Below are 12061 nucleotides of genomic sequence, written 5' to 3' on the forward strand. Positions count from 1 at the left end.
CAATGAAATATTGAGATAAGAAGCCCGGTAGCAATGTCTTGCTTTCCGTGGCCTTTTACACTATCTTTTTCACTCCAACTTTGTCCAAATGAATATCCTTCCTTTTGGAAGTTTGGCACTTTCTCCCTTTGTAGCACTTCTGGCAGTCTCTCGATCAGTCCGGGAATGATCTATCGGCTTCTTCGTGTCTTAGCTCGTCTCCGCCTTCTAAGTATAAGTATGAATATGAACAGACTAACGACTCTCTAACTTATTCTCTATATGTTATCTGTCGATCTCCTGGCACAATGGTGGCCTTCGATATTTATGGAGCTCAAGGTTAATGAAGCTTTTCGCTCTAATGATTGTAATGATGGGCGGTCATTAAATCTCCTACTCTAATGCACTGATTAATGCTCACCGAAAGTTGAGTGTACTTGCTACAGTGTGGCTTTAACGGCTTGTCAACTAAATTCGGATTCAACCATCATCAACTTTCCGCCCCATCATGATTTATTATGCTGTCACCTTGATGTGCAGTTTTTATGTTAATTGTTTATTATAATAATAATTTTTAATTATTTTTACTTCTCTCTTTTCTTTTCTTTTTTTTCCAAATAAATATAATAAGAAATAAAGGATAAATAAATTATGAGAAAAAATTTTATTAAATTTTTTTTCTTATTTAAGAAATAGTTAGCAAAAAAAAAAAAGAAAGAGTGACTTGGGAGTTTTGGTGAGAAAGCACTATTAGTCATCTTAAAGCTATTCATCCTCTTGAAACTATCATCAATCTCAATGGTATTCGATATGTTATTTATTCTTGCGTAATTTGGCATGGGAATGATCATAGGGTTATCTATTCAAAATACATTTTAAACATAATTGTGCTAACATTATTAACTTTTTTTTTTCTTTTTTTTTTTTTTTTTACATATCAGAGGTAGTGTATCAACCTTTAACTCTAAGATGATGTTTAATTACATTTATTAAATTTTTTAAATATGGAGGGATAGGGAATCACCACTCTTGCTCTAAGGTTGAAAGTATTAACATATATTTTAAGTGTAAATAAAACAGTTACTTAAATTTGATTATGATCTAAATGCTAAAAATTAGTTTTAGTTACTTTTCATTATAATAATAATAATTTTTAATTATTTTTACTTCTCTCTTTTCTTTTATTTTTTTTTTCAAATAAATATAATAAGAAGTAAAGGATAAATAAATTATGAGAAACAATGTTATTAATTTTTTTTTCTTATTTAAGAAATAGTTAGCAAAAAGAAAAAGAGAGAGACAGAGAAACATTATTGATCATGTTATTCTTTTATAATTTCTCATTTTATTTGTTTATTTTAAAAGTGAATATTTTTATTCATATGGAATGTGAGAAAGATTCAAATAGAGGTTACATGTGTGAGCCAATTTATAGCAATATGAGAAGCGGGATAGTTAAGTATTTCTTGTTGGTTCTAATTATTTGATTAACAAGTTAACTTCTCGTTCATCAAAATTTAAGAAATGTTTCCAAAATTACATACAGGAATATAATTTATGGTCAAAATTGACATTAATAAAAATTCTTTTAGCGTATAACAAATGAAATGAACTTATATATAGAAAGAAGATTTTGAGAACAAATTGTCAAATAGATGAGTGTTTTTATTTTAGACAGATTTTATCAAAAGTGTTTAAATGAAAATGGTTTGTTGAATTTTTTTTTTTTTTTTCCAAATTAATCCAAATAGAAGCTTGTATCATAGTAAAAAGTTAAGTATTAAATGAAATTTAGGAGGCGAAGTTGTCGAACCTATCTACCTAACAGATAAAAGATTTGGATGGACATTTATGTAATGGTCATTCATTGGCCCATATCATAAAATGACTTGAATATATATATATATATAAATAAAGACAGGAATCGTATCTGAATGTGTGATATTTCTTATATTAACTTTTTAGTAGTTGAAAAGTGTACTTATGTAGCACTCAATGCAACTTTGTTCCATGGTGTGTACAAGATCATCAACATTTGATTAGATTATTCTTGATATAAAATCCATCATCTTTAGCAATTCCAAAAGCAATTTTTTGTCAAAGCACTAGAAGGAGCCAAGGGTGAGTTTTTACGACCCCAAAAAGATTCAAGCCGATACCGTTAAAAATATGGCTTTGCCAGATTAGGCACCAAAACAACGTTGTTCCAAGAAAGTTGACCTTTAAAAGTCCATTGTAAATTTTTCCTTTGGCAAAAATTCTGGCTTCCCATATCATCATCTTTGGACTTACAATGAACCAATAGGGTTTCATTGTTTAAGCCATTTACCACATGACTGTGCCACGTTGGGAGTGGTGTGGAACTGCCGTGCACAGATGGATCGATGCTGCAGCCACCAACACAACTAAAAGAACCAATGCCAAATGCTTCTTTTCTTCATAGATTGTTCCCATTTTGCTTCGGATTGAACTTTTTATAATTAAGAGTATTTTTGTTTTATATACAATTCACTCGTATGGTTTCAATTTATATGTGTTAGGCTTTGAACTGATGCATGAATGGTCACATTAGTGTTTGTAATAACTTTCTTTGAATAGAGAAAAAGTAGTAATAAATACTAGGTAACCACACACATTCAATTTTTTTTTAGGATAATAAAACGGAAGTAAATAATTAATGATGTACCATGAATTCATAAAATTTATTTATATTAGTACTATATGTATTAACCCATTTGGAAATAACCAATCAAAATTAGCAAAATAATCTAATGCACCCTAAGTGACATTTATTTTGCAATAATGTTTCGGTGAGGCAGGGCAATAGGATGATCAGGTGCCCCTTCAATGAAATAAGACATTCACAATCAATATACAAAATAACTCCTTGTTACTGTAACTGTTAGTCACCATTGTTCTGTCCAAACATTGTTAAACTCACTTAACATTTTCTTGTAAGTGTATCCTCTCATTTTAGATAGAGTTGTATCCTAATGTGCCAACGATAGGGAAAAACCGATTGAGACAAAAACTAAAGCAATCCTAACAATTTATGGAGTTTGTGTAAATGGTCATGCAAATGCCATCCGTAGGGGGATATAAGAAAAGGTGCCTCGAGGTCAAGCATGAAAATTTACTACAAACTAATGAGGGAGATCGTGGGATATGTTGACACATGTCTTGCTCTCCTTACTATAAACACTCTCTCCATTCAACTTGATATTTACCTACACAAACACTATCCATATGGAGACACAAGCAAAGGTGCCTCGAGGCCGATTATATGTCTCACGGTGTGAACTTTTAGGGAGAAACGTGAAAGGGAAAAATGAAGTGTCATATATCCCATTTGAAGGAACTCAAAATCCAGAGAACCTATGAGTGGAAGTGGATCGTCCAAACTCCATTAGGAAAGAACTCACACTTTCACAGTCATACTAAATAGATTATGCATTAAATCATAAATACAACATGCTTCTTGAATCAAATACAAAGGATAGAGAGGTAATACCTTTGAAGAACACTTCTTCAAGAATATCCCACGATCAGTAACGAATGCAACAAGAAAGTCGAACTCCCTCAAACAGCAACGAGTATAAACTCGATCCTCGAACAAATCCGGACACAACCACTAGATTACCTTGGTATTCTCGGTGTGAGAATCAAAGAGTGGTGGGTTTGGCTTATTTTGATCAGAGGGAAGGAGGAATACGATCGAGTAAAGGGTAGCACAATCGTGTAGAAAATGGAAGTCTATCGCATAGACTCGATGCTCGATCATTTAGTTAAGAGCACTATCGCATAATAAATTCAATATTATCATGTAGTCACTCGATAGTTAATCTAATAAGTCTTTTCTTTTAAGATTTTGAAATCCAATTTCCTTTTATCCTACAATTTCCATAAAACTGTGTAACCACCCTGATTGGTTATTGAGAAAAAGAAATTTTAATTATCATATAATTAATAAATTATAAATAAATACAATAACTAACTTATCATATTATACTTATAACCTATAATTTTAATATTTGCATCATATACAATATATAAACCATAATACTTTGTCTCTTTTATGGCATTTAAAATAAATCATATTTATATTAAATTTAATAACTATGAATCTAATTCATAAAAATTATATTTGAACCATATTCAAATATTAGTTCTTCCGATCATACAATAATGTATCACATACATTATATTAATTATTTCATATATAATTGAACTCATTTAATTATATCATATATAATTAAATCCCCTCTTGTTAATTGGAACATTCCAAACTAACCCAGAAACTGATTCTCAACTGACTAGACTCTTTAATCACATTATCCACCATCCGTTAACTATCGGGCACTCCACTAAAGTTCGACAACTGCATTCTTCGCACTACAAATATATTTCTGTTGCCATTGGATATAACCAATCAATAGAACGATGACCCTTTCACAATCCTCGTAAGTACATCTGTGCGATATTACCCGTTTTGCCCCTTATAACTATCTAACTACTTAAGTACCACTGATTCCTCTAATGAACAATAGATCATAGTTCCACTATGACTAAACCCCTCTTGGGCCAAGAGAGAGTGTGGTGCCACATTGTTCAAGCCCCGGAATTAGCTCTTAAGGGAGAAATTTATATACTTACCTCTACTTCGGGGAAGGGGTGAATTCATCTTGTATACTTGAGTTCCTAGCTCCCTAATAAGATGAATCCCCAAAATGGTAGGCTTGTTAAGTTGGCGATTTGGCCATTCTCACGCATGCAAATCAAAGGACCGCCCTCATAGGCGGGAGTTCACATCTCATTCAGGATTAAGGTCTTGTTACCATGGTAATCCTAGTTAAATGAAAGTCTCAATTATGAATTCCGTTATATAATGAGACTAAACATTTCGTAGTCCGGTCTTATACAATCTCCTTTGTATAGAATATCTCTGCTCGCATGTCTAATACACGAATGATGAGGATCAGATCATTTGTAGCACTTTACAACATTTGTAACACCTACAAAGCGATCCATACAAGTAGTGTCATCAGGATAAGGTATCCCTCCTTAACCATATACTACAGACCATTTAGGTTATCACTTAAAGCACGATCCACTTGTATGTCTCCACATACATGTTTAAGTTACAACGATAACCATGGATCTTAACTTATTGGTTTGTGGTTAATGAAACTAAAATATCAAATATTTCATAGACTGAAGTGAATAAAATATCATATATTATGAATCACAAAATGTTTGTTCATACAAGTGTATCCAGTAAGGATCAAATCCTTAGATCCATACACAAGCATGTAGTCCCTTGTTCTTCGAAGATACTTGAGAATGTTCTTGACAGCTATCCAATGACCCTGTCCTGTATTAGACTGATATCTACTGACTATCCCCAATGCGTAGAAGATGTCAGGTCTAGTACATAACATCGCATACATCAAACAGCCGACGACAGATACATATGGGACCTGTCTCATTTCCTCAACCTCTTGAGGTGTTTTAGGACACTGTTCCTTAGACAATGTAACTTTATGCTTGAAAGACAATAAGTTCCTCTTGGAGTTCTGCATCGAGTACTTGATCAAAATCTTGTCAATGTATGATGCCTGAGATAATGATAGCATTTTGTTCTTTTGATCCCGAAAGATCTGAATCCCAAGAATAAACTGAGCCTATCCCAAATCTTTCATTTGGAATTGGGTCGCTAGCCAGTTTTTAACTGAAGTCAATAAGCCTACGTCGTTCCCAATGAGTAGGATATCGACCACATATTGTTGGGGTTAATGCCCTAAAGTCTCGTGTCCTGTAGTTTGTAAACAGTTTATACAAACGCTTGTGTTATATAATATATGATATTTACTTCACATCTTGTATTTTGCTCAGTTTCTTGTTTTATTTTCTTTAGCACGAACCAATAAACATAAAATCCTTGGTTATCTATATGTGACTCAAGCATGTATATGGTGACATACAATGGATCATTCTTGAGTGATAACCAAAATGGTCTGTGGTATATGGATAAGGAGGGAAACCTTATCCTAGTAACACTACGGATGCAACCCACTTTGTGGAATGGTGACAAATGTTGTGACTTGTGACAGATGGTCTAATCCTGATTATTCGTGTTAGGGACATGTGAGTGGGAGCATCCTATACAAAGAGTTTGTATAAGACCTGACAATGAAGTGTTAACGTCTCGTTATATAACACCGTTCATGACAGAAACTTCACTTCACTAGGTTGACCATACGTAACATGACCTCAATCCTGAGTGAGTTGGGAACTCCTGCCATTGAGAGCGGTCCTTTGATTTGTATGCGTGCGAGTGGCGAGGTTGTCAATTCAAACCTACCATTTTGGGGATTCGTCTAATTTGGGACCTGGGAACTCAGCTACACAAGATGGAATTCACTTCTTCCCCGTGGCAGGGGTAAGTAGATAGATAGCTTCCTTAAGGGCTGATTTCGGGGCTTGAACGATGTGGCACCACATACCTTCTCTTGGCCCGAGAGGTGTCATACATAGTTGGTCTATGTTGTATTGTTCATTAGAGGAATCAGTGGTACTTAAGGAGTAAGATGTAACTACAGGGGTAAAACGGTAATTTGGCCCAGCTGTACTTATGAGCATCTGTGAAGGGTCATCGTACTCATGATTGGTTATATCTGATGGACATCGAAATATATCTGTGGTAAGAAGAGTTCAGTTGTTGGTCTTTAGTGGAATGCCTGACAGTTAACAGATGGTGGATCTCCTGGCTAAAGAGTTTAGTCAGCTATTCACGGATCGTTGGAGCTTCGAGCCACAGGTTCATTAGGTCCCCTGGGTAGCTTGGATAAAGTTGAGAACTAGTGTTTAGGTTAATTTGAAATATTCAAATTGACAAGAGGAAGTTCAATTATATATGGTATAATTGGACTGGTTAATTATATATGATATAATTGGCTAAATGTATGAGACACATTATTATTAATATTTTAGTTGTTTAATTATATGATAATTAACACGAAAATCACGTTTGGACATAGGTTAGTGGGGCAGCTCAGTTATTGTAACCGATGAATTAAAATAAAAATAGTTTTCATTTTGAATCGCTCGTTCGGAATAGATAGAAGATCACGTTGGTGAATCGTAAATGATCGCTTAAAAGAATTGAGAGCCTATATGATAGTCCCTCTCCGCTTAAATGATTATCCACCTCGCGCCTAAACGATAGCACACTAGTTCCTACATGATCACATAGCTTTTCTAAACGATCGTAGTGTGTGCCGAGTTTACTAAATTATCGTATACCTTTTCCTAAACGATCGTTAAGTAAAATCTACACGATCGTGTAGCTTTTCCTAAACGATAAGCATTTTGCTACGCGATAGTACTTTTTCCCTCCCACTTGTTTATCGCCTACACGATCCGTGCTTCCTCCTTCCTCTACCAAATTCACCAAAGACCACGATTTGGGTTCTCACTCCAAGAATACCCAGGGCTCTTTTCTGTTGGTGTCGTCTCCGCGGCGTTCGTGTTCGTGCGGTTGTTCGTGTTGCTGTAGTCGACGCTTCTGCTGGGCATTGGTAGATCGCGTGGAGGTTTTCTGCTGCTTTGAGTTCTGAAGATTGAACATTGTTTTCAACTGGTATGGCATTCTCTCCCTTGTTATATCTTGTTCATAGCATGCCGATAATTACTATTTGTTTGCATAACTGTACAGATGAATGTATATTGTACTATTTTGGTCACTGTGAGATTGGAGCGATCTGAATGCGCTCGTGGAACTCTCCGGTAAGAGATCCTTCACATATAACACTAGGAAAACTACTAAATTATTGATGATTTTCTTGTAGACACAAGGCTTATCAACGTTTTGGTCAAAGTTATAAGATTTGATTGTAGTATCAAACCTTACGTTCCAAGATCGAGATGCCTGTTTCAGTCCATAAATTGACGATCAGCTTGCAAAACCTTTTTGCTCTTAACCTTGGTTATGAATCCCTCCGGCGCTCACATATAAATTTAGTCTTCTCCAAGAATTGCCACTTTACAAAAGTAGCTGACATCCATTTTGTTAGATCTCATAGTCATGAATGAGGCAATAGATAGGAGGATGTGCGGATAGACTTTAGTTTTGGCAACATCAAAAAGTCCATCAAATCAACACCCTCAACTTGAGTATAACATTTTTCCACAAGTCTAGCCTGAAGGGTTTTGTGATGCGTTGTAATGGTGATGCGATTATGGTATGAAATTTTGGTGATGTGTTATGGCTTGTACATGCAAGTTTTCCTAATAAGACCCAAGTATAAGCCTTACTAGGTTTACTGGTAAGTCCAGGGTCAAACACGGGGACTACTGAGTAAATATATGATAGTAAATTTGATTATCTTGCGGTGGCGAAAACAAATAAGTTGGATGGTGTTTTGTTTAAGAATATTTCCTATGCGAAGAAGTTCGAATAAAGAGTTGATGAACTCGAGAATTACAATGACTATGCAATGAACGGGTTGAGAAGAGGTTTAGCTGACACTTCCGGAGATTGCGTACAAGTTATGCTATCATGCTACACAGAAACAACAACATGTCATCTCTCAATGCAAATGCCATAATTCCTATTTCTAGGACGCATGCAATGATGAGTGATGCACACACATGTCATCTCTCAATGCAAATGCCATAATTCCTATGTCTAAGCCTCTATTCTTGTCTATGCAATGATGAGTGATGCACACACAAACAAGGTGACCGCATACTAACATATCCTATTTCTAGGGTGCATGCGATGTGTTAATAGCAATAGAACTTATGTCTAAGTTTCTATTTCTTGCTTATGAGGTTCTATTCTGACTCTCTCAAGCCTAGATTCTAATTTGACTCTCTCAAGTCTAGATTCTTTCTTCAGACTACTCTCTCAAGTACCTTTAAAGGGTGATTGATGTATACATAAGACAAGATGATCGAATAAAATGTAAGTATTAGGTCATGCTAGCTAAGTACTTCTCAACCCATTCGGAAATTTAGCTACTCATGCGAAGTATGGAGAGATTGAACATAAGTTGAAATGAGATTTCCATTTTCTATAAATTAAATGCAGAAAATAGCAATGAAATATTGAGATAAGAAGCCCGGTAGCAATGTCTTGCTTTCCGTGGCCTTTTACACTATCTTTTTCACTCCAACTTTGTCCAAATGAATATCCTTCCTTTTGGAAGTTTGGCACTTTCTCCCTTTGTAGCACTTCTGGCAGTCTCTCGATCAGTCCGGGAATGATCTATCGGCTTCTTCGTGTCTTAGCTCGTCTCCGTCTTCTAAGTATAAGTATGAATATGAACAGACTAACGACTCTCTAACTTATTCTCTATATGTTATCTGTCGATCTCCTGGCACAATGGTGGCCTTCAATATTTATGGAGCTCAAGGTTAATGAAGCTTTTCGCTCTAATGATTGTAATGATGGGCGGTCATTAAATCTCCTACTCTAATGCACTGATTAATGCTCACCGAAAGTTGAGTGTACTTGCTACAGTGTGGCTTTAACGGCTTGTCAACTAAATTCGGATTCGACCATCATCAACTTTCCGTCCCATCATGATTTATTATGCTGTCACCTTGATGTGCAGTTTTTATGTTAATTGTTTATTATAATAATAATTTTTAATTATTTTTACTTCTCTCTTTTCTTTTATTTTTTTCCAAATAAATATAATAAGAAATAAAGGATAAATAAATTATGAGAAAAAATTTTATTAATTTTTTTTCTTATTTAAGAAATAGTTAGCAAAAAAAAAAAAGGAAGAGTGACTTGGAGTTTTGGTGAGAAAGACTATAGTCATCTTAAAGCTATCATCATCTTGAAACTATCATCAATCTCAATGGAATTCGATATGTTATTTATTCTTGGTAATTTGGCATGAATGATCATAGGGTTAATCTATTCAAAATACATTTAAAATAATTGTGCTAACATTCTTAACTTTTTTTTTTCTTTTTTTTTTTTTTACAATATGAGAGGTAGTAGTATCAAACCTTTAACTCTAAAGATGATAGTATAATATACATTTATTATTATTTTTTAAATATGAGGGATAGGGAATCACCACTCTTGCTCTAAGGTTGAAAGTATAACATATATATATGTGTGTATAAAACATGTTACTTAAATTTGATTATGATCTAAATGCTAAAAATTAGTTTTAGTTATCTTTTCTTTATAATAATAATAATTTTTAACTATTTTTACTTCTCTCTTTTCTTTTATTTTTTTTGAAATAAATATAATAAGAAATAAAGGATAAATAAATTATGAGAAACAATGTTATTAATTTTTTTCTTATTTAAGAAATAGTTAGCAAAAAAAAAAAAAAAAAAAAAAAAACAGAGAGACAGAGAAACATTATTGATCATGTTATTTCTTTATAATTTCTTATTTCTTTATTTTATTTGTTTATTTTAAAAGTGAATATTTTTATTCATATGGAATGTGAGAAAGATTCAAATAGAGGTTACATGAAAGTGAGCCAATTTATAGCAATATTAGAAGCGGGATAGTTAAGTATATTCTTGTTGGTTCTAATTATTTTATTAAAAAGTTATCTTCCCGTTTATCAAAATTTAAGAAATGTTTCCAAGATTACATACAAGAATATAATTTATGGTCAAAATTGACATTAATAAAAATAATTTTAGCGTATAACAAATGGAATGAACTTATATATGGAAATAAGATTTTGAGAACAAATTGTCAAACAGATGAGTGTTTTTATTTTAGACGGATTTTATCAAAAGTGTTTAAATGAATATGGTTTGTTGAAAAATATTTTTTTTCCAAATTAATCCAAATAGAAGCTTGTATCCTAGTAAAAAGTTAAGTATGAAATGAAATTTAGGAGGCGAAGTTGTTGAACCTATCTACGTAATAGATAAAAGATTTGGATGGACATTTATGAAATGGTCATTCATTGGCCCATATCATAAAATGACTTGAATACACACACACACACATACACACATATATATATATATAAAGACGGAAATCATATCTGAATGTGTGATATTTCGTATATTAACTTTTTAGTAGTTGAAAATGTACATATGTAGCACTCAAGCAACTTTGTTCCATTGGTGTACAAGTTCATCAACATTAGTAGGATTGTTTCTCAAGTAAATCCCATCATCTTTAGCAATCCAAAAGCAATTTTTGTCAAAGCACCTAGAAGCGAGCCAAGGGTGAGTTTTTTCGACCCAAAAAGATTCAAACGATACGTTAAAATTTGGCTTTGCCAGATAGCACCAAAACAACGTTGTTCCAAGAAAGTTGACCTTAAAAGTCCATTGAAATTCTTCTCCTTTGGCAACCAAATTATGGCTTCCCAAATCATCATCTTTGGACTTACAATGAACCAATAGGGTTTCATTGTTTAAGCCATTTACCACATGAATGTGCCACGTTGGGAGTGGTAGTGGAACTGCCGTGCACAGCTGGATCGATGCTGCAGCCACCAACACAACTAAAAGAACCAATGCCAAATGCTTCTTTTCTTCATAGATTGTTCCCATTTTGCTTCGGATTGAACTTTTTATAATTAAGAGTATTTTTGTTTTATATACAATTCACTCGTATGGTTTCAATTTATATATGTTAGGCTTTGAACTGATGCATGAATGGTCACATTAGTGTTTGTAATAACTTTCTTTGAATAGAGAAAAAGTAGTAATAAATACTAGGTAACCACACACATTCAATTTTTTTTTAGGATAATAAAACGGAAGTAAATAATTAATGATGTACCATGAATTCATAAAATTTATTTATATTAGCACTATATGTATTAACCCATTTGGAAATAACCAATCAAAATTAGCAAAATAATCTAATGCACCCTAAGTGACATTTATTTTGCAATAATGTTTCGGTGAGGCAGGGCAATAGGATGATCAGGTGCCCCTTCAATGAAATAAGACATTCACAATCAATATACAAAATAACTACTTGTTACTGTAACTGTTAGTCACCATTGTTCTGTCCAGACATTGTTAAACTCACTTAACATTTTCTTGTAAGTGTATCCTCTCATTTTAGATAGAG

At 33.5% G+C, this 12061-nt stretch overlaps 1 protein-coding gene across 1 annotated transcript; it reads right to left on the bottom strand.

The window, feature by feature from the left end:
• Nucleotides 1-11076: 11076 nt before the first annotated feature.
• On the bottom strand, nucleotides 11077-11532 carry LOC150030371 (S-protein homolog 1-like). The gene has a single exon (XM_090309794.1). It carries the CDS (start codon nucleotides 11530-11532, stop codon nucleotides 11077-11079), a length of 456 nt encoding a protein of 151 aa, XP_090165920.1.
• Between the last annotated feature and the right edge of the window lie 529 nt (nucleotides 11533-12061).

Source organism: Benincasa hispida, unplaced genomic scaffold, assembly GCF_027475165.1.
Source record: "Benincasa hispida cultivar pf3 unplaced genomic scaffold, pf3_genome.v1.1 HicScf261, whole genome shotgun sequence".
Taxonomy (NCBI): domain Eukaryota; kingdom Viridiplantae; phylum Streptophyta; class Magnoliopsida; order Cucurbitales; family Cucurbitaceae; genus Benincasa; species Benincasa hispida.